Source organism: Podarcis bocagei (genome assembly GCF_964188305.1).
Source record: "Podarcis bocagei genome assembly, chromosome: 4".
Classification (NCBI taxonomy): Eukaryota; Metazoa; Chordata; class Lepidosauria; order Squamata; family Lacertidae; genus Podarcis; species Podarcis bocagei.
Genome location: NC_138128.1, coordinates 7,331,393 through 7,355,358, shown reverse-complemented (window position 1 = coordinate 7,355,358; position 23,966 = coordinate 7,331,393). Strand labels below are relative to the sequence as shown.

General features: G+C 43.4%; 1 protein-coding gene across 2 annotated transcripts in view; it reads right to left on the bottom strand.

The window, feature by feature from the left end:
• The window catches only part of LOC308585057 (cytochrome P450 2J5-like), a 92,914-nt gene extending 69,169 nt beyond the window's left edge, over positions 1–23,745 (bottom strand). The window contains exons 1-7 of one of the 2 annotated variants that reach the window (XM_081190578.1): positions 23,344–23,745; positions 22,981–23,141; positions 21,835–22,011; positions 15,769–15,910; positions 14,499–14,686; positions 13,887–14,028; positions 7,772–8,538 (exon numbers count right to left, since the gene is read on the bottom strand). In XM_081190578.1, coding sequence (XP_081046704.1) covers positions 8,351–8,538; positions 13,887–14,028; positions 14,499–14,686; positions 15,769–15,910; positions 21,835–22,011; positions 22,981–23,141; positions 23,344–23,404 — 1,059 coding nt within the window. In that variant the 5' untranslated portion in view covers positions 23,405–23,745 and the 3' untranslated portion in view covers positions 7,772–8,350. Of the gene's footprint in view, positions 1–7,771; positions 8,539–13,886; positions 14,029–14,498; positions 14,687–15,768; positions 15,911–21,834; positions 22,012–22,980; positions 23,142–23,343 lie in introns of those variants that run through there. The other variant, XM_081190579.1, reaches the window with a different exon arrangement.
• Between the last annotated feature and the right edge of the window lie 221 nt (positions 23,746–23,966).

Genomic DNA, 23,966 nt, shown 5'->3' with positions numbered 1-23,966 from the left:
GCCAAACAGTCAATAGCCCTGGTTAACTCCACATTCCAGCGGGCCACCAGGGAATCAGCTGAAAGGCCATCAACATGGGATAAAGCATCCCCTACCACTCTCTGGAAACCATTTGGATCCATTAAGTGGCGGGGGCGGACCATCCGAATTGGTCCGACCTCCCTGCAGAGGGGATGGGTCGCAGAGAAGTCCAGTTGCACCAGGAAGTGATCTGACCATGGCACTTCTTTCGTTTCGCTTTTACTTAGTGTCAGATCACCAACATCCATAGAGGTAAACACCAGGTCCAAGGCATGTCCACGGCTATGGGTTGGGCCAGACTTATTCAGGGACAGCCCCATGGAGGCCATGCTTTCCATGAAGTCCCGAGTGGCCCCTTGTAAGGTCGTGTCGGCATGGATGTTAAAATCCCCTAGGACGACCAAGCTAGGTGTCTCCAGGAGAACATCCGCCATGACCTGAAGCAGCTCGGGCAGGGAATCCTTGGTGCAGCGGGGAGGTCGGTACACCAAAAGGAATCCTGTACTGCCCCTATTGTCCAACTTCCAGAACATGCACTCAGAAAACTGGATCTTCCCAATAGGAGGCCTGGTGCAAACTAATGACTTCCTAAAAATCACTGCAACCCCCCCTCCCCGCCCACATGACCTGGGTTGCTGTGCGTAAGAGAAACCTGGTGGACAAGCAGCGGCAAGGACAGGCCCATCTGCTTCATCCAACCAAGTCTCTGTTACACATGCCAGGTCAAATCCTCCATCCATGATCAAGTCATGGATGGCAGTGGTCTTATGAATCATTGACCTGGCATTGCACAGGAGCACCTTCAGGTCATGTGGGTATCCCTTGCTGATTCCAGTATCCATCCGATCAGGACCAGACCCGGAGGCAGGGATAGTCCTCAGACAACGACTAAACCTGCCTCCTCTGTAATGACATGGTCTGGTCTTAGCGTAACTCCTCCTCCTACCCGTGAGCACCGAGATTGGTTGTCCCAGTGCATCCCCCCCTGTGGAACATGCCCCAGCCATTTTATGGGCTGGGGCCCACTCCCCGGCAGCCCTGAACCCTCCCCCTAAAAACCAAATAACACCTTAAACAAACAAACAAACGAAACCAATAAAACAATACAAACAAAAGATGTAAAAATTACAAAAACATCAAAATAAAAAAAAAATAATAATTCCCCAAGCCCAACCAAACATCCATCCCACCCCCACCCCCCACATACAAAAAATCCAAAGAAAATTTTTAAAAACATTTTAAAAACACTCTGTGCCTCTCCAGCAGTAACAACTGTCCTAGTGAGGCCTGTCAGGCCCCGCCCTGGGCAAGGTGGTAAGTGTCAGGGAGGAGCAGGGCCCTCAGGCACTCACTCAGGGGAGTCTTCCTGGGCAGCAGGCCACAAGCAGCACGCAGTCCTTATGAGGCTTCAGGCCCCGCCCCAGGCCAGATGGTAAGTGGCAATAGCAGGGCCCTCAAGCACTCACTCAGGGGAGTCCTCCTGGGCAGCAGGCCGCAAGCAGCACGCAGTCCTTATGAGGCCCCAGGCCCCGCCCTGGGCCAGGTGGTAAGTGGCAGGAAGGAGCAGGGCCCTCAAGCACTCACTCAGGGGAGTCCTCCTGGGCAGCAGGCCGCAAGCAGCACGCAGTCCTTATGAGGCCCCGGCCCCGCCCTGGGCCAGGTGGTAAGTGGCAGGAAGGAGCAGGGCCCTCAGGCACTCAATCAGGGAGTCTTCGGAGAAGACTGAGGCAAAGAAGGCATTGAGGAGTTCAGCCCTTTCTGTGTCCCCTGTTTGCATTTCTCCATCTTCTCCTCTGAGTGACCCCACTGTTTCTTTGTTCTTCCTTTTGCTACGGACATACCCATAAAAGCCTTTTTTGTTGCTTTTAACCTCTCTAGCAAGCCTGAGTTCATTTGGGTTTGAGTTTGGGTGTAATCTTCGATACCTCCCTCTCTATGGAGGTGCAGATTACAACTATAACAAAGGTGGCATTTTTCCATCTCCGCCAAGCTAAGCAGTTGGCTCCTTACTTCTCTCGCCCTGACCTAGCCACTGTGATCCACGCAACGGTCACCTCCAGACTGGATTATTGTAAATCGCTCTATGTGGGGCTGCCCTTGAGACTGACCCAGAAACTCCAGCGGGTGCAGAATGCTGCAGCGAGACTCCTTATGGAGTCTTCGCTGTGAGATCACATTCACCTGGTGCTATACCAGCTGCACTGGCTCCCGGTAGAGTACAGGATCAGGTTTAAGGTGCTGGTTTTAACCTTTAAAGCCCTATACAGCCTAGGACCCTCGTACCTACGGGACCGCCTCTCCTGGTATGCCCCACAGAGAAACTTACGGTCTTCAAATAAAAACATCTTGAAGGTCCCAGGCCACGAGACTTCCGGTCGGCGCCAGCGCTTAATGGCGGTCCTACCTCCGAGCTCCGGAGAAGGACTGCTCCGCAAGTTCGGGTCTTGCCCGCTACGGCGAGCGGGGGACCCCTAAAATCTCAGGCGCTGAAGCCTGAGAACAAGGAGATTCGGTGGGCACCTTTGTGCCCCCCGGTACTGTGAAAGAGCCTTTTTAAAGGCTCCGGAGCGGCATCGGGAGTGAGCGCGGTGCTGAGAGTCGCTACCCAGCCTGCGGAGTGAAGCCGCGTCGCCATAAGCGGAGAGCGCCGATTCCTTCCTGAAAAGAAAATTTGGACTGAATTCCCGTGAGTAAGAGCAGAAAAGAATCGGGACTATTTAAAGTTTGAAAATTGGGCTGAAAGCGGGGTGGTTAAAATCAAGGAAGTCTGCCTCCCCCCGACTGCATGAAAGCGAAAGCAACGGAACTTTAAACCTGCATCCGTTAAAACTCCTTTTTTACTTAACTAAACCGGACATTTGGACCTTAGATCTCCCCTCTAGCTAGCAGGGCAGAGGGGAGGTAAAAGAGACTTTGATAACTGCATGATTTATCTAGAAGGAAAATCCTCCGCTGCCTCAGTCATTTAAGAGCACGAAACGGTCTGCCTTTTAGGACAATAGATCACTGAACTGACTTTCTCCTGTAAAAGTTACATTGAGATACAAAGTTTATATACTGCTTGGCTACAGTACATCAGGCTAAGACGAAACAGTATCTATTGGGAAACAGTGGCAATTTGCAGCTAGAAACCTCTAGCTATATTTGGTTTAACTGTCAATCTCTCTGCATTTTTGGAATCCCCCTTTGTTTCTGTATTTGGACATCTTAATTTTGGCCATTTTGATTTGCTCCCCCTAGAGGGTAAAGTAAAGGTTGGCACGGCTTAAGACAGTGGAATTTTCCAACGGGGAACAGCTCCCGTGGGAAACGACCTTGACATGAGTGGCTCACAAGAAGAGATAGTCACAAGAGCCAAGACCAAGCAACAACAACAACAACAGCTGCAGCAGCAACAGACAAAGAAAAGAGGCTCAATCTCTGGCGTAACTGCCGGATCTGCAGGAACAGCAGGACAAGAAAAAGTGACAGCTGTCTCTATGGAAGCTGTGACAGAAGCCCTGCTTAAAATAAATCAATCTCTGGAGTCTCTGACAAAACAGACTTCAGAAAATACACAAAAATTAACAGAAATATCAGTAAGGTTAAACCAGAATACAGAATCCATAAATAAATTGGTCGAGGAAAACGCTACCACGCGTAAAATTGCCGAAGAAGCGAAAGTTATTGCTGGAGAGACACAAGAGAATCTAGAGCCGATTGCTAAAAAGGTCTATGAGCATGATGCAACTCTGGCCTTGTGGGAATTACAGAGAAAAGAGAGAAATTTGAAATTAAGACTGATTCCAGAGAATGAAAGAGACAACCTGGTGGAATACCTGACACGGGAGTTTGTTGACTGTTGGGATCTGGAGGAAGACGAATTTAAAATTACAACAGCCTTTAGACTGGGTAAAAAACAGGACAGAAAGACCCCGAGAGACTGCTTGATTACATTTAGAACCAAGGAGGAAAGAGACAAAATATTAGGACTACATTTTGAAAAGGCCTTGCAAATTGGAAACTCAGCCGTACAGATCTTTAAAGACATCCCAAAATATATTTTGGATTTAAGAAACTTCTACAAGGACTTAGCTCTTCTGTTAAAGAAAAATTCCATCCGCTTTAGGTGGGAATTCCCACAAGGGCTGTCTTTTGATTACAACGGAAAGAAGGTCAAAATAAAGACAATTCAAGACAAAGATAAATTTTTGGCAAGATACCAGGAGGACCTGCAGAAGGGGACTGTGAACCCAATTGCAGAACAAAGGAGAGTATTAGACATCTTGAACCTTTCGTTTGGACAAAAACCACCACCATCAGAAGAAGAGCAACAACTTGGAGCTGTTGGAGGAGTCTCAGAAAAATAACAAGATGGCGTTGCAATTCCTTAGCTGGAATTGTAATGGGCTCAATGGGCCTTTGAAGAGAAGACAAGTATTTCACATTTTGAACAGAGAACAACTGGACTTGATATGTCTACAAGAAACCCATATAACCAGAGCTCACAGGAGATTACTTACAAACAAAAGACTAGGACAAGAATTTATTTCATCAGATAAAGTAAAAAAAAGAGGAGTTGTGATATATGTGAAAGAGAAATGGACTCCAAAAATGATGTTTAAAGATGAACAAGGGAGATATCTAGCAGTGGAGATGCAAGTACAAGGAGAAAAACTTCTAGTTGTTGGAATCTATGCTCCAAATGAAGGCAAATCTGACTTCTTTAAGAGACTTCATGAAACCCTGACGGACTATTTGGATTATAATATGATAATCATGGGAGACATGAATGGTGTGGTCTCCACTAATATGGATAAGGCACAAAGACTAACAGTTACCAAGGAAGGGAGACTTCCTAGGACTTTTTTTGAAAACTAAAGTTCTAGGAAAAAACTTAACAGATGTGGAAAAAGAGGAATTCCAAGAGGAGACAGGGTTAACGGTGGTTAAGAAGGTTAAATACCTAGGGGTTTATTTGACATCCAAAAATGTAAATTTGTTTAAGGATAACTATGAAAAATGTTGGTCAGAGATTAAAAAAGATCTAGAAATATGGTCAAATTTGAAATTGTCAATGTTAGGCCGAATTGCAGTGATTAAGATGAATGTATTGCCTAGAATGTTATTTTTGTTCCAGACCTTGCAGATTCTGGATAAGATGGAATGTTTTAAGAGGTGGCAGAAAGATATTTCGAAATTTGTCTGGCAGGGCAAAAAGCCCAGAATTAAATTTAAAATATTGACAGATGCTAAAGAAAGAGGGGGTTTTGCCCTGCCGGACTTGAAATTGTACTATGAGGCAGCAGCATTTTGCTGGCTGAAAGAATGGATGCTCCTCGAAAATACAGACATCTTAGATCTGGAAGGTTTTAATAATGCTTTTGGTTGGCATGCATATCTATGGTACGATAAAGTCAACAGTGCCTTTAAGAATCACATTGTTAGAAAAGCATTGTTCAATGTTTGGATAAGATATAAAGATCTGTTGGAAAACAAAACCCCTAGATGGGTCTCACCAGTGGAGGCCAAGGCAGTGAAGAAACTCAATATGGAGGTCGGATGGCCGAAGTATTGGGAAATCTTGGAACAAGATGGAGATAAGTTCAAATTGCAAAGTCATGAGAAATTGAAACATAAGGTACAAAATTGGTTTCAATATCATCAAATAATGGAATTTTTCAAACAGGACAGGAAAATTGGCTTCCAGATGGAAAAATCAAAACTAGAAACTGAATTGTTAGAACCCAGTACTAAGAATTTATCTAGAATGTATAACTTGTTGCTGAAATGGAATACACAGGACGAAATAGTCAAATCAGCTATGATTAAGTGGGCACAGGATGTCGGTCACAACATCATGTCAGACAACTGGGAATGGTTATGGAACACCGGTATCAAATTTACGGCATGTAATGCCTTAAAGGAAAATATTATGAAAATGGTATACAGGTGGTACATGACCCCAGTCAAGCTGGCAAAAATTTATCATTTGCCCGATAACAAATGTTGGAAATGTAAAGAGACTGAAGGTACCTTCTACCACCTTTGGTGGACATGCCCGAAGATTAAGGCTTTCTGGGAAATGATCTATAATGAAATGAAAAAGGTACTTAAATGTACTTTTCCTAAAAAACCAGAGGCCTTTCTCCTGGGCATTGTCGGCCAATTGGTGTCAAAGAGGGATAGAACTTTCTTTTTGTATGCTACCACAGCAGCAAGAATACTTATCGCGAAGTATTGGAAGACACAAGATCTACCCACTCTGGAAGAATGGCAGATGAAAGTGATGGACTATATGACATTGGCCGAGATGACAGGCAGAATCCGTGATCAACGAATAGAGACGGTGGAAGAAGAGTGGAGAAAATTTAAAAGCTATCTTAAGGACTACTATAAACTTAATGAATGTTAAAGTGTTCTGGTTTCCAGAAACAAAGGGATACAGTGACATAAGGTCAGAATATAGAGAGGACTAAGATGACAGAGGTGGAGAGTAACAGTTGGGAGTTGCTATAAAAATATGGACATTGGGATGCAGAAAGGGGGGGTATGGGGAAGTCTGAGAAAAGAGGTTTATGAAAATAGGGGATGAAACTATACATGTATGTTTGTTCTTTTAAGTGTTTGTTTGTTGTTTAAAATTTTGTAAAACCAATAAAAATTTTATATATAAAAAAAAATGAAGGTCCCAGGCCACAGAGAAGTTAGGCTGGCCTCAACTACAGCCAGGGCTTTTTCGGCCATGGCCTGGTGGGACACTCTGTCACAAGAGCCCAGGGCCCTGCGGGACTTGACATTTTTCCGCAGGGCCTGCAAGACAGAGCTGTTCCACCAGGCCTTTGGCCAGGGCACAGCCTGACTCCCTCCTTCAATCTTTGCGGAGCTCTGGCCCAATGGTTGCCAGTGGCTTGAATTAATTAATTTTATAATGAATGATTTTAGAGTGTTGTTTGTGCTGTACTTTTGTACTGTTTTATTGTTGTTAGCCGCCTTCAGCCCGGCTTCGGCTGGGGACGGCGGGATATAAATAAAATTTATTATTATTTATTATTTATTATTTATTATTTATTATTTATTATTTATTATTTATTATTTATTATTTATTATTTATTATTTATTATTTATTATTTATTATTTATTATTTATTATTATTCTCTCACAACTCTATCTCTGCCAGCTTAGGATGTCTCTTCATCCCTTCATCTGTGGCTTCCTTCCACTCCTCCAACATCACAACACTGCCATTTGGCTGTTTCAGTCCTCTAGTCACCTTTTGTGAAGGACTTCTTCATTACACCATGTGTTGCCTCCAGCTCCACCATTTCATCCTTCTGTTCTGGAAATCCTTCATCCATATTGTTCTCCAAAGTTTCTTTGTCCTCTTTAATTCCACTTTCCATTTCATTCTTCTGTTTTCATAGCTTTTGGGTGGTTGCTTCCGTTCCCATCTCTGCTGTTTCTCCTTGTTAAAATGTTACACACACACACACACACACACCCCAATTGCTCAGTGTTCCTCCATCCCTCCATTATTCCTAAAGCCACAGTTATCTCAGTTTTCCACCGTCTCCATTTTACTCAAACTTCTGCCATTGAAGGAAAGGCTAGTGGAAGTCAGGGGAACGTCTGTTTCAAACGTCTCCTCCTTCCATTCCTTAACTGTGATAAAGTATGTGAAGCCTTCAGATATTGCATAGTGCCTCCACACAACCTATTTCACTCCTGATACCTTGTGTGGTCTGCGTTCTGGGTTCCGGGTTCAATGTAGTGATTTAGAAGAGATATTTTATTAACAAGCACACATGTACAGTATCCATCAAAGAAACTTAACATTCTTCAACAGGAGAAGCTGATAGCCTTGCTCTTAGGAGTCTACTCATCTTAAAGATACAATAACATAGCATGGGGGGTGTTAGAAGGGGGCTGCAGAAGAGGGAAAGTGGAGGAGGTGTGGGAATGTGTGTGTAAGGGAGATTTGAGAAAAGTAAGGGGGAGGGGGAGGAGAAAAGGGAGCAAGAGTAAGAATGGGGATGCAAAGGAAGTTGTCAAAAAGGAGGGAGTAAGGAGGCATTGGGAGAGGGATGAAGATGAAAGCAGGGGCATGAAAGGGCCTAAAGAAAAGGAGGAGATGGGGTGAAGGGGAAAATGGATGCAAAGCAGAGCTGCAGAATATAAGAGAGAAGTGGCTTCAGAAATGGAGCTGTGAAGGTGAAACGAGATCTCAGTAGCTGCATGGGATGAGATGGGAAGGGAAGGGGAAATGCAAGGGGGTTCATGTGTCAGGAGTGGCCAAGGGGTCACCGAGTGCAGGAAGCAGGGGTGCAGCCCCTAATATTTTCCTATTTTCTTATGTGTTGCAGCGGGGAACTGCACAGAGTTTATAAGGATGGGGATGTGCTCCAGTTCCTATTATAGCCTCTTGATTGAGCTCTTTGACTCCTTCTGGTAGCTGAAAACTGAATGCCCTCAGCAGGCTGGTCAGGAAGATGAATATTTCGATCTTTGCCATCTGCATTGCCAAACAAATGCGAGCCCCTGAAGAGGAGACAAGAAGAAGAGAGTAAGTGAGCAATAATTTACTTTCCCGGGTTCATTGCTTTGTAGCTATAAACATTCTGAATAACACTTTGGCAAAACAGACATAGTTAGGATAGGGAAAACATCAAGGCTGCTGTCAGTTTTCTAGCCTGCTCAGTGCTAACCTTCCTTTCTTCTTGCTATACTTATGTTTTGTTCTGTATATCTATTTGAATGGGGCAAGGCAGTGGCAAGTTAAGGGGATCTCTGGGTTGGTGGCTTGGGACCAGAGCCATAGCTAGGTGATCTTGCACCCCTGACAGAACTGTCCAGATTGCGCTCCCTAGCCATGGATAAATTAGCTATTCTTTCCGCCTCTCCTCTACCCCACCCCACCCTGTGCCATTCAATTCCCCACACACTTCACCTTGTATTGAATTCTTTCCCAGAAAATACAATATTTAATTTATTATGTCTTAATAAAAGGTTTCAGGAAAGCAAATGCCATTTAGATGGCAGTTGACAGTTTTTTTAATGTAATTAAGTTGTAAAACAGTATACAGATAGGCCTAAATGAAATGTAGAAAAATATCATACTGATTTATTTCACAATGATAACTTTATATTATAATACTATATGATGTAAAATGACATTGCTTTCACAATATCTGTGTTATTTGGTTGATATAAATAAGAAAACTATTAACATTATTCACAAGTCACGTTACAAGTTCTTATTCAGAAGAGAAGAGTTGTTATTTGAAATCTTTTTAAAAAGTAAAGTTAGGCCAACTCTGGCCTTAAGTAGGAATCTCCTCAATGAAGTCTGATGTGATTAGAACTTTATTTTTCTAGCTTTAATCGAAGAAGACTCAGTAATAATTTCATCAAAATCTGTTTTTGATGCTAGTTCATACTCGATGGACAGGATTGCTAGACTTGTTAGTCTGGTTTCACTCATACTTGATCTTAAGTAGTTTTGTATGAGTTTTAAGTTATTAAATCTATGTTCACAAGATGCTACACTTCCTGGCATAGTGAGAAATATTCTCAGTGCTACGGTAATACCTCTGCGAACATCCGCCCTGAATAGCGTCCATTGCGGTGAATGTCCACAGCAACCCGGAAGTACCAGAATGGGTTACTTCCGGGTTTGCCGCTTGCACACATCAAATACATGACGTTCTCCCCACAATTACCCTTGGAAGCCGACACCTCAGGCCCTAACTGTTCCCCTACGGAAAATTTCACTGCATGCCGCTGATTTGAAGCATGCGTATAAGACGTGTGACAAAAATGTTAGGCTAAAAAGCAACTCTAACAGAGAGCTTACAAAATGCCTAAATTAAAAATGAAATGCACAACACTATTGTAGACATACTTCCAACTCTTCAAAAGAAAAGAACTGTTGCTAACACAGATAAAACATTTACCTAGATAATTTCTGACAGTCTGTGATACTTCACATAACAAAGCAGACCAAAGTACTACTAAAGTATGCAATTTGTGTAAATCACCTGAAGTGTCTGTCAGTATGGAATTTAGGGGCACTCTCCAAATGCATATACGGTACTTGACCACCTCAACTAAAAGTGCTACAAATTCTGCAAACCTCCAGCTATCGGTTTATTATACATTTACTATATATGTAGCACATTTGGCTTACAGAGTCCTTGGCTGTGTGCTTCACTAATCTTGAAAATTAGTGTGATGGATTCACTAAAACAAACAAAAAATGAATCCAATTTTAGAATCAGGGAAATTGAAAGTTGAGAGACGTTGGTTTTCCCAGTTGGTGGACAATCTTTCTAAGTCTGGGAGAAAATAAGAAATAGAAAATAAGAAATAGAAACAGAAACAGAAAATAAATAGTCAGCTTTTAATAAACATGTTTTTTCACGTTGGTTTTCCCAGTTGGTGGAAAATCTTTCTAAGTCTGGGAGAAAATAGGAAATAGAAAATAAGTAATAGAAACAGAAAATAAATAGTCAGCTTTTAATAAACATGTTTTTTCATTGAGATATATAGGTATGGAACAACAAATTGTTTCAGTAACTTTTGTTTCCAGAATATGTGTAGATGGATGGTATCAGACAAGGGTTTAGGAAACTGAGCTCAACTATTTCCACAGATATGTTTGGGATATTGGCTTGGGGCTTGACTGGCCTGATTATTGCAAGGATATTTGTGGATTAGATTCACAGTATTCAAGTGCTAAATAATGACTACAGATATCATTGGTTCAATAGGCACTGAGTATTCAGCAAGTTTGAAAACATCTGATCAGACCAGACCTGCTTTGCTTTTGTAGGCTCTTCAAATGCTGTTGGACTACAACACCCATCATCTCTGCCTTTGGCTGTGCTATCTGGGCCTGATGGGAGTTGGAACGCACCAACATCTGGGGGCCACCTTAGATTCTAAGGCATGAACATGATCTTTCAGAAACATATAGGACTTTTATTCTCAAAAGAGGTTTTGCTTTCAGTGAATGTTTCATATTAAATTAGCTCATGCACATCAACAGAGTCTATGTTTCTCCCTCCTTCAGTGGAGCCATACTAGGACCCAGGATCACAGTCTATTCGTCTGAAAGAAACTCTGGACAGTAGTCAGCTCAGAGAAGGTCAACTGTTGACATTAATGGACCTCACTTAGTCATAGTCCTTCATTTTAATGGGTCTACTCTGAGTAAAGCTTAGTTGACTACCACCCTATTTTCAGCTCGTATTGTAAGCGTTGGACTCCCCACTCCCTCTTTCTCTGTGCAAAGGCTATTCCACCTTGCAAAACAATATTTCTATTCACATCACATGAGGAAAAGCATAAACAGCTAGCATTGCCGTTTGCAATGTGCAATTCCATATAAATAGATTGCAGTCGGAAACAAAATCTTTCCCTTTCTCAGAAAGGATTCTGGATTGCCGATGAGCCTCCCTGCTTGGAATGTTTCATTTCAGAGAGGAGATTACGGGGCTGATTTGTAAGTTAGCCAGTTGGCGCGAGGGCGCGTTTGTGCATGTCCGCAGAAGTCACACACAGAAGCATAATAACTTAACAATTGATGCTCAAGGCAAATCTCCACTCTCTCCTCTCCTCTCCCGCCTGTTCCTCCCCCACTTTTTTTTTTCTTTTCGTTCCCCATCCAAGTGCTCGATCCACCCTTGGAGCGATCACCCTGCCCTGCTTGGCTGCTACCCTAAGGTAACGATTCAGCCATGCAATTGGAGCATGCATTCTTCAGAAGTCGCGCAAAAACCAGGAAGTGAGAAAGGCAGAGGGGTGGGTGAGAAAGTGAGAAAGGTGGAGGGGAGAGAAGCACTCTTAAGCAGCCAGGGAGGCAAGCAGCGTCCTGCTACTGGTGGCAGCATTCGCAGCAGCAGCAGGATCCCCTATGCCCGAGATTCCCAATGGTCCGTTCCAGCTGAGGTGGGAAAGCGAATGTGCTGTCTGAGGGAGCCGCGCTGTGCTCCTTTCACCTCCATACCCGCTGTGGTGCAGGGCTGCGGGATCCAGCTGCTGCTGCTGCTAGAGAAAGAGAAGGTGACATATTTTTAGCCGATTCTGTGCCCCTGGTGGGGGCCCATATCACCACCCTCTAGCTACGGCCCTGCTTGGGACCCACACGTGCACTATGGGGCCTCCATTGTTTACCATCTGGACCTCCCTGCATATGCCACCCCTGCTCAGTCCTGAGAGAGGCAGCACAGCAAGCACCAGGATAGTGCTGTTCCCTGTCACACATCACCACTGCAAGCCACCCAAATTCTCTTCAGGCAGCAATGCTGGTTCCCACCAAGGTGAAGTAAACCTGGCAGGACAGTTTGCTCATGGTCTTAACCCCTTTCTGCATTGAAGATTTGGGCAGTTGACCAAAGTTTTCCTTTCATTTTTTTAAATCAAGTTTTATTGAACGTTTTATGTGTGAGACACAATAAAAGCCATGCTAATCTAAAAGGGAAAATATAAAAAAAAATTAGGAAAGGAAGAAAAGATTGAAAAGAAATAAAGGAAATTACAAGGTCCTCTATCAAAATTAAATCTTCATCCTTATTCTGCACACAGAAAAGTGAGCCCTTCCAGTTCTCACTGGCAGATACTCTCTGCCCTGCCCCTCCCACAGGACCCTTCATCTTCAATCCATCCTCTTCCTGAATGTATCTTCCTTGATATGAGATAGGGAACTTCAAATTACAGAACAAAACATAAGTATAGCAAGAAGAAAGAAAGGTTAGCACTGACCAGGCTAGACAATTGACAGCAGCCTTGATGTTTTCCCATTCCTAACTATGTCTGTTTTGCCAAAGTGTTATTCAGAATGTTTATCAGCGGCCTTTGACACCATAGACCATAACATCCTTCTGGACCGTCTAGAGAGGCTGGGAGCTGGGTGCACTGTCATACAGTGGTTCCGCTCCTTCCTCCTGGGCCGTGTCCAGAAAGTGGGGGGGGGAATGAGTGTTCAGACCCCTTGGCTCTCACTTGTGGGGTGCCTCAGGGTTCCATCCCCTCCCCCATGCTTTTTAATATCTATATAAATGTTACACTGATCACTGCAGATGGTGACAGCAGCTACGAAATTAAAAGACGCTTTGCTTCTTGGGAGAAAAGCAATGACAAACCTAGACAGCATCTTAAAAACAAAGCACCTTGCCAACAAAGGTCTGTATAGTAAAAGCTATGGTTTTCCCTGTAGTGATGTATGAAAGTGAAAGCTGGACCATAAAAAGGCTGATCACCGAAGAATTGATGCTTTTGAAATATGGTGCTGGAGGAGACTGCAAGAAGATCAAACCTCTCCATTCTGAAGGAAATCAGCCCTGAGCGCTCACTGGAAGGACAGAGCCTGAAGCTGAGGCTCCAATACTTTGGCCACCTCATGAGAAGAGAAGAGTCCCTGGAAAAGACCCTGATGTTGGGAAAGATGGAGGGCACAAGGAGAAGGGGATGACAGAGGACGAGATGGCTGTATAGTGTTCTCGAAGCTACCAGCATGAGTTTGACCAAACTGTGGGAGGCAGTGGAAGACAGAAGTGCCAGGCGTGCTCTGGTCCATAGGGTCACAAAGAGTCGGACACGACTAAACGACTAAACAACAACAACGAGGGAGAGCAATCTGGACAGTTCTGTCAGGGGCGCAAGATCACTTAGCTATGGCTCTGGTCCCAAGCCACCAACCTAGAGATCCCCTTAACTTGCCAGTGCCTTGCCCCATTCTGTTGACAAGCAGTGCCACTCCAGCCAGAAAGGTACTCCTTCTGCTCCGGCCCACTCCCTCCTGTGCTGCTGCTGCTGATGTCATTTCCTGGAAGCAGACCAGTAAGCACATCTACAGATCACAACATAGCTTGGTCTTCTGCATTTACCTGCACCAAATGGCAGATATTCTTCTCTGTTCACGAATTGTCCATCCTTGTCCAAAAAATGATTTGGGTTGAACTCTGCAGGTGTCTCCCATCGTGTTGGATCAAGAAGAACAGAGCGTAGATCGGGAACAATAATAGTCCCCTGCAAATAAGAAACAAGTGACTTGGAATGCATTCACATCAATACTTTTGTTTTATTGTCCCACACTATCCCAAGACTAATCATTGCAGAGACTGATCTGAATTATTATTATTATTATTATTATTATTATTATTGGTGGCTTTGTATTCATCACTGTAAAAACTTTCTGTACAGGCAGGAACACAAGAGGACTTTCCCCCACCTAGAATCATAGAATCATAGAGTTGGATTTTAAAATGAAAGCTCACAAGCAGGCGGAGACTTCTGGTCACTACATGCTCCTCCCCTGCCACAATTGCCCCATGGAATGGCACTTGCTGATGGTGAAACATGTCTGCAGATGGAGCTCCTGCTCTTGCCCTTCAGATTTTTGACTAGTCAGGAAGTTCCTATATGGCTGGCTGCAACCTTTTGCTGCTCTTTGTTCTTGGGCTACAGGAGTGCAGCTGTATCACACTGTTATACTGTACCTTGGGAATGAGAAAACCACACAGCTTCAAATCCTTTGTACATTGCCTAGGGAAACCCAAAAAACTGGCAAATTTAAAGCGCTGCATCTCATGAATCACAGCATTGGTGTAGGGCAGTTTCTTCTTATCTTGATAGCAGATTGAGTGAGCAGAACCTATGACATCTTCTATTTCCTTGTGCATTTTATCTGAAGAGAATGACGGAAACAGGTTTATTGTTAATACTGCATTTTATTTCAGTTGGACATTTATTTCCCTTGAACATATTCAACAAATCTCTGTGAATGAGTCCCAGGTTCTTGCATTCAAAGCCCACCTCGTCCTCCAAAGAGTTTAAGTCAGTCTATATGGTTCTTCCTCACTCTAGATCCCAGGTAAGAAAAGGTTGAAAGAGAAGCTCATCTCAGTAGTTTCTGGTTGCCAGAACTGTCTGGATTTGCTGAAGGGCTGGGATCAAAGGCTGTCATATATTCATCCTCCACCCCCAGCCCTCAATATTTCCTGTTTACTTACACTGGCATGCTTTCGAACTGCTACATTGGCAGAAGCTGGGACAGAGCAACAGGAGCTCACCTGTCTTATGGATTCGAACTGCCAACCTTCTAATCAGCAATCCCTAGAGGCTCAGTGCTTTAGACCACAGTGCCACCCGCATCCCTCATGTAATGGAGCATGGAGAGGCAGGAATGAGGCTCAGTCACTTATCTCACAGCAGGGGCATTCTTGTACATTTGCTGCATAAAGAAACTGCTAGCAGATTTGCAAAAGAAAACAGGTACAGGTTGTGGTATGGTATCAAACTGGAGGGGGGAATGTGTTGATTCCTGCATTGCAGGGGGTTGTATTAGAAGACCCTTGGGGTCCCTTCCAACCCTACTATTGTAGGCTTCCTTATGACAAATGACAGAGCATTGCCATGAAACTCATCTCCAACTATAAACTTCCTAGAGACATTTTATTCTGTTACTTGACTATTCTGCTCATTCAGTGACTTTTGGGCAAGGCCCATGGTTTCCCCCCTGTCCCAGCTTTCTGGGCATTTTACTTTTTTCCTTCTGTTAATTATAGGTTCTAGAAACAATGAAGGAAAATGTTGGTGGGAAAAATATCTTTCCAGACATGAAAGTCAAAAACATTTAGCTTATTTCAATATCATTTACCTTCCATAATTTACATGATAAACTCACTTTTAACGCTTTCCGATATGAAACCTTTAAAGAACTATGCTCCACCCTAGTGGTCAAGAGAAGCCCTGGCTCTCCTCTCTCACCTTGGATATCTGGATGACTTGCCAGGAGGAGAAGTGCCCATTGCAGAGAACTCCTAGTTGTGTCCGACCCTCCTACAAAGAGGTCAAAAATGCACTGGGCCAAGTTTTCTTCATCATAGGTGGACTCTGGGTCATTCCTGCTCTGGTGTTGAAAATGGGGAAAGTGACATGTCATTTACATGCATTACATTCTGTCCTTCAGCACTTTATCTTCCTTCCCCCACTTATTACCATACCACCCACACATGCTTCATGAGAGGTGGGGTATCCTCTTATAGTGCCTAAGGTGAAATGGGAAGCTGCTGCCACTCCCACCCCCCGCTGTTGCTGCCCTCACTCGCTGGATCATCACCTTTTCATAGTGAGTGGGATTGCACATTCCTATGACCCTTGTGAGTGAAGCCATTGGGAATCTCATACTCCCAGCAGGGTCACCCAAGGCGGTAAGGTCAAAGGGGAGGAGTTAGACAAAGAATGACCCAAGAAGTCATCAACGGCAGAACAGGCGGATGATAACAAGTGGTATGTTACAACGGAATTTACCGGTCGCCATGACAACTCATGCCATCAGTACAGAGCCTTACTGCAAAGACTGTTCATTGGTCAGTGTGCACTGATCTACAGACATAAAACAAATTCATGTACAGGCGTCTTCCAAAAAACAAATCCCAAACGCAAACACCAAAAGTTCCATGTTGATCAGCATATGGTAACAGGGGCAGGATTATGAAATGTGGAAGCCCTTAGTCATGAAGCAGCACATGGGCGGTGGATACAGATTCAGTCATTCTGACTCAAGGAACAAGGCAGTTGAGCAGCTCGGCAGCTGTATTCATGACTGAGCAGCCCTTTTTAGGATCTACTCTGCTCACTCCAAAATGGGGGAGGGGCTAGAAAAGGTGCCCTAAACATAGTCTGCCTCTCTTTTCCCCTGACTGGATTACCATGCCCAGAGGGGTCACCACCCAGCAGTGGTAAAAGACAATTGAACTTTGGAACATGGAATTTATGGATGGATATAACACAGATTATGAGCATCCTGAACGCAGAACTGCCATCATTGCAAGAGAGATGTGACGTTTTAACATCAATATTGCAGTGCTTCAAGAGACTCAAAGAGCAGGCAAGGGACAACTGAAGGAAGAAAAAGGAGGCTACACATTCTTCTGTAAAGGTCTATCGGAACAAGAATGTCAAATACATGAGGTAGGCTTCGCTATCAAAACCAATCTTGTAAAGCTCCTGTCAGAAGTCCCTACCAGACTCCTGGTAAACTCACCAAAAACCAACAGGCTACTATTACCAACACACTCTTTCAACAAAATAAATAAATTTAAAACTTCATGGAGGCATCCTCAGTCAAACCACTGGCACCTCTTAGACTATGTTATTGTCTGTGCTAAAGATTTCCATGATGTGCTCCTTACCAGAGCTATGACGAGTGCTGACAAATGCTGGACAGATCACTGACTAATACGTTCCACAATGGCTATCAAGATTATACCTCAACACAGGCTTCAAGGAAGGAAACCAAGGTGCAAAATGAACACTCAAGCCCTTCAAGATCCCATTAACCGAGATTGCTTCCAAACAACTCTCTTTTTTAAAAATATTTTTATTAGGAATTTCAACATAACATTTTATCAAAAATACATCATCCTCATTCCTCGCCCCCATTTTCCCTCCCCCTTCCCCAAAAAGAAAAAACCCACCCTCCCACCCACCCTGACTTCCCTCAGCTCCTCTCTCTGGTTTTTCAGCACATAATATCTCTGCATGTTATAAAATTGTAGATATCCTTAATTTAGCTATCTATATATTACCAATAAAAGGGTTGTGAATGTTTCTTCAAAACCTGCCAAGGAGTCCAGTTCGTTTTCTTGTTTCTTTATGTACTTTGTAAAGGGTTCCCATTTTTCTTTAAAATCACAGCTGTACTTATCACGTAGTTTGTATGTCAATTTCACCACTTCCGCATAATCCATCAGTTTCTCTTGCCACAGTTCTTTGGTCAGGATTTCTTCATTCTTCCATCCTTGTGCTATTAAGACTCTTGCCGCTGTTGTCCCATACATGAAGATGTTTTTCAATTTCCTTGGCAGGTCTTTTCCTACAATCCCTAACAAAAATGCTTCAGGCTTTTTTATAAATGTTAATTGGAACATTTTCTTCAACTCATTGTATAGCATTTCCCAGATTTTTTTTTAAATCTTGCTACAATCCCACCACATATGGTAAAAAGTCCCTTCTTTTTCCTTACATTTCCAAGACATATTTGAACCAGTTTTACACATTCTTCCTATTTGCACTCGTGTTATATATCATCTATACATCATTCTCATGTAATTTTCTTTCAGCAAAGAGCAATCTGTATATTCTGAATCAGTTTTCCACAATCTTTCCCAAACTTCAAGCATTATTTTGTGTTCTATATCTTGTGTCCATTTAATCATGACTGATTTCACCTCTTCATTTTTTGTTTCCCATTCTAGCAGAATACTATATGCACCTTTCAGCAGCTTCACCTTCCCTTCTACAACTTCCTTTTGGAATCTAGATGTCGTATAGCTAAATCCTTTCTTATTGTCTTCTTTGTATATTTCATGTAGTTGCCAATAGTGTAACCAACTCTGAAAGTGCTCTTTTATTTCCTCATAATCTCTTAGTTTCCATTTTCCTTCTTGATGCTTTAGCAAATCAACATACATAAAGCACTTTCCTTTCTTTCCAAGTGGTTTGAGCAGTAAAACTTCATGTTGTGAAAGCCACCAAGGGGTCTTCTGTTCTAACAAATCTTTATATCTCTCCCATACTCTCATTAATGATTTCCTAATTATATAGTTATAGAAACTTTTATGAACCTTCCTTTCCCATACAATAAGTATGTGTGCTAGCCAAATATATTGTCATGTCCTTCCAATTCTAATGCTTCTTGCTTTTCCAACTTCATCCAGTCCCTAATCCATACCAGGCATGCAGCTTCATAATACAATTTAAGGTCTGGGAGGGCAAAACCGCCTCTATCTTTTATGTCTGTAAGTATCTTATATTTTATCCTTGGCCTTTTGCCCTACCCCCATAAACTTAGAAATTTCTTTCTGCCATTTTTTAAAACATTCATCTTTCACAATTACTGGAACTGATTGGAAGGGGAATAGCATTTTTGGCAGCACATTCATTTTAACCGCCACTCTTTTTCCTAACAATGAGAGATTCATTCTGCTCCATATTTCTAAATTTCTTTTTATCTCAAGCCAATTTTTTTCATAATTGTCTTTGTATAAGTTTATATTTCTTGATGTTAGCCATATCTCTAAATATTTAACCTTTTTATGGACATCTATCTCAGTGTTTTGCTCCAATTCCTTTTTTTCTTCTTCCTTCAAGTTTTTAACTGGTAGTTTTGTTTTATTCCTGTTTAATTTAAATCCCGCCACTTCCCCAAATTTCTGAATCTGCTTCCAAACAACTCTTAAGGACCATCTGCTTTCAGAATTCCCTGATAACATCGAGGAACACTGGACCAAGCTAAAAACATTCATTATTGCAGCCTGTGAACAAAGTATCGGACAGCAAACCAAGAAACACGAGGACTGGTTTGATGAGAAAGACAGTGAGATTGAACACATGATTGACAAGAAAAGGAAGGCCTTTCAGATCTGACAAAGAGACAGAAACTGTGCCACTAAGGAAAAAAAAACCTATGCCAACGCTGAGGTTCAAAGAAGAACCAGAGAGCTAAAAAACACCCGGTGGATTAAAAAAAGGCTCAAGAGATCCAGCGCTTAGCTGACACTCATGATGCACAGAATTTCTTTAAAGCCACAAAGACCATGTATGGGCCAATAAATCATGGCATATGCCCCCTATGCTCAGCAGACAGTATCACACTTCTAAAAGATAAAGAAGCTACTGCACTGCACAGGAAAGAACATTACCAACATCTCCTTAACCGCAACTCCCCCATAGCTGCTGAGGTCCTCTCACAAATTCTGCAAAAACAAGTTAGAGATGAGCTTGCAGTATCTCCTAATCTGGGAGAGTTGTGTACAGCCATTAACCAAATGAAAAACAACAGAGCCAGTGGACCTGACAGAATACCTGCTGAAGTCTTCAAAGTGGGTGGAATTGAACTTGCACAACAACTTCACAAGCTCATCGAAACAATCTGGGAGAGAGAAGAAATCCCAGCAGACTTTAGGGATGCCAAAATTATCAATCTCTTTTTAAAAGGTGACAGAATTGAGGCATTTCTCTATTAGCTGCGGCTGGCAAAATTCTTGCAAGGATCTTAGCAAACCGTCTCTTAACAATATCCAAGGTGACTCTTCCTGAATCCCAAAATGGTTTTTGGCCTTCTAGGGGGACAGTGGACACGATTTTCACCACTAGACAGCTTCAAGAAAAATGCTGAGAGCAAAACCAACCCTTGTATATGGCATTTATTGACCTAACTAAGGCTTTTGAAACTAAATCATAATGCCCTGTGGACTGTCCTTCTGAAGATTGGCTGCCCAGATAAATTTGTGAACAACATTTGGCTCCTCCATGATAATATGACAGCCACCATCAAGGATAACAATGGCTCTCAGAGTGAACCATTCACAGTGGGATCAGGTGTTAAACAGGGTTGTGTTATTGCCCCAACACTATTCATTATTTTCATTGCCATGATCCTACACTTTGTTGAAGGGAAACTCCCCACCAGAGTAGATATCATATATTAAACAGATGGAAAGCTGTTTAATCTGAGCAGGCTGAAAGCAAAGATCACCAGTGTTGAACCAATGATTCTTCAACATCAACTTCATTGGACTGGTCATGTTGTGCAGATGCCTGATGATCGTTTTCCAAAGCAACTACTCTATTCCAAACTAAAAATGGAAAGTGTAATGCTGGTGGTCAACAAAAGAGGTTTAAATACTGTCTTAAGGCAATTTTTTTAAAATGTAGCATTAACACCAACAATTGGGAAACACTTGCCTGTGAGCACTCCAGTTGGAGAACAGCCTTTACCAAAGGTGTCGTGGGCTTTGAAGATACTCAAACTCAGGACACAAGGGAGAAACCTGCTAAGGGGAAGGCATGCTTGGCAAATCCACACCAGGATCATCTCCCTTCTGGAAACCAATGTCTCCACTGTGGAAGGACGTGTGAATCCAGAAGCAGATACTCATTTGCATTCACATTTGTACATGAAAATACCTATCCTTTCCTAGCTATTTTAGTAGATGCCTATGGAAGGATGTCAACTCACTTTAGCAATTAAAATTACTATGATGGAATGGGGGGGGGCAGAGAGAGGTATTGGTGTCCTGGCAAGAGATTAGTATTCACTTACATTTTTTTTTTATTAAAGATTTCAACATAACAATTACCGTATTTTGCGCCCCATAGGACGCTCCGGCCCATAGGACGCACCTGCGCTGGTCCCAGGACTGCAGGGAGCTCTGCGCGGCCACCGGGAGCGGGGCGGAGCTTCGCCCCCGGCTCCCGGTGGCCGCACAGAGCTGCGCTGATCCCGGGACGGCAGGCAGCTCTGCGCTGCCATCCGGAGCGGGGCGGAGCTTCGCCCCGGCTCCCGGTGGCTGCGCAGAGCTGCGCTGATCCCAGGACTGCAGGCAGCTCTGCGCGGCCACCGGGAGCGGGGCGGGACTCCCGGTGGCCAAGCAGAGCTGCGCTGATCCTGGGACTGCAGGCAGCTCTGCGCAACCCTCGGAGCCGGTCTCCCGAGGGTTGTGCAGAGCTTCCTGAAGCCTGGAGAGCGAGAGGGGTCGGTGCGCACCGACCCCTCTCACTCTCAAGTCTTCAGCAAAAGCCTGCATTCGCCCCATAGGACGCACACACATTTCCCCTTCATTTTTTTGGGGGAAAAAGTGCGTCCTATGGGGCGAAAAATACGGTAATCAAAAACATATCATTCTCAACCCCCCCTATTTTCCCCTCCCTCAAAAGAAAGACTTCCCTCAGCTCCTCTCTCTGTTTTTTCAGGATTAGTATTCACTCATAACATGGAATATAATGATTCCTTGGATGAGCAGCATTCGGTTTCAAGCAGATACTTACTTTCTCCATCTGAAGTAGATAGAAATCAATGAGATCTTGTGGATCATGCAGAGACTGATTCTCCTTATGCTTCTTTATCTCCTCCTTTGCAAATGAACGCACCATCTCCACGCAGGAGAAAGCCTTCTTGTGGGGCCCTGGGAGATGTTTCATGAGCCATGGGAGCATTTCATAAAGCTAAAGGAAGAATAGCAGAAATGCTGCCATTACCATGAGGAAGCTTGTTCAAACCATTTGTGCTTTGGAATTGCACTTAAAAAACATGATCTGCATTATTCTTCAGGGCTAGCATATTAGTTTGAGTCTCACTAAGAAGAAGGAAGGTGTCTATAGCTTCTCTGGAATCCCACAATGATTGGATTCTGTGAATTATCCCTAGCTGAAAATGTGAAAGAAAAGTATGGCTCAAAATATTTTTCCAGCTCCCCGGCATAATTCCAGAACTGGGCACAATCACAGGACCTCTCCTGGAACAAGTTAGTGCCCTTTTGTGGTAGGTGGGGGTGGGTGGAGAATAGGGATGGGGGGAAATTCAAGTAAGTTTCATGAGTCCTTTTTTTTTTTTTTACAGATTAGGAATGGAGGTAGAAATGTGGAGAACTGAACTTAAATTTGAGGAAAGGGTTTAGTTGATCATCCAGAAGGGGGCTGCATTCCTCAGCAATAGCGATAGTGCTTGAGTTGCTGGTCTCTCTTTCATTAAAAAAAATTCCAGCCAAGTGGTGGCTGCAGGGGCCTCACCATGATTGCCACTGCTAGGTGGGTATAGAGTAGACACATTTAGTTTTCCATGATGGCAACAAAACGATGTAATTGCCTTCTTGAGAAGATTATTTTGTTCACCTCTCTTCCCCTTGGTGGGCCCTAGATGACCTGTTCTCAAGGTCATTGTTCCATTTTTGTCCCATCTTCCCTCTAAAGTGTCTCCTGTGGTGGACAAAGTCTTCTTTTGTTGCTGTTTTATGTGCATGTTTTTTATCTCAATGATAATCATGAGCAATGGATCAGGCTGTGAGATAGTAAGTGGCCCTTATCTCAGATCAATTTAAACCTGATCTCACTTCTCCAACCCTCTATCAGAATACTGATTTGTGGTATTAAGGCCCTTGGGAGTCCTGTTTGGCAGGAATGGGAATGACTACTCACAGCATAACCAAAGCTACATGCAAATTTTAGGGGAAAATCTATGGCTTCTATCAGCTTTTGGAGCCTTTCATCTTCAAGAGCAAACCGGTGCCCAAAAGCCACAGCACTTATCATGTTGGAGACTGAAGTAGTGATGGGCAAGGAGGGGTCAAGTGGTTGTCCTGCAAAATAAAAATATACTAATGTTAGCTCAGCTGGTCCAGTTCATACTGAGAGTGAGAGTTCATGGTGGTCAAGAGAAATTGCTGGGATCTCCATTAGGAACCAAGAAAAGCATATCAGATTCCTTTCTAAAATGGACAGAGGTAGGACACAAATATATCTCCATATGCCAGCTCAGCACCATCACTTAGCATCACATACCCTTTGAACGTGCAAAAGCCTCCACGAGCTGATGGGCCTCCTCTGCAACTTGCTGCTCCATGCCTTTCTTTTCCCGCCACAGCTTCCGCAGAGTGACTACAACAAAGCGTCTCTGTTGCCTCCAGGTGTGACCATTTGATAATGCAATACCTATGGAAAATCAGTGAGAAATAACAACAATCATACCTCGGGTTAAAGTCACTTCAGGTTAAATCTTTTCAGGTTGCCTCCCACGGCGACCCGGAAGTAACGGAACAGGTTACTTCAGGGTTTTGCCGCTCACACATGTGCAGACGCTCAGAATGACGTCACATGCATCCGAACTTTACAGTATCAGCAAAAAGTGAGATTTCTCGACAGCTCTACCATTTTGATTTTTTCAGAGAAAACTGGTATCTGATACAGTGTGATGTTGACAAGTTTAGATCTTTCCATGGAAGGCCGTCACGATCAAAATTCACTTCTCATTGGGAGACAAATGGATGGCAGGTGTTGTAGAAGGATAAAGGACTTAACTTGCTTCGGGCCACCCTGACCTGGGGGGTCAGTTTCTCAGCCAGAGCAACAGACCACACCAGAGCATATCATGAGTCTACTGAAAGACCTGCTGTACAGTGTCAACA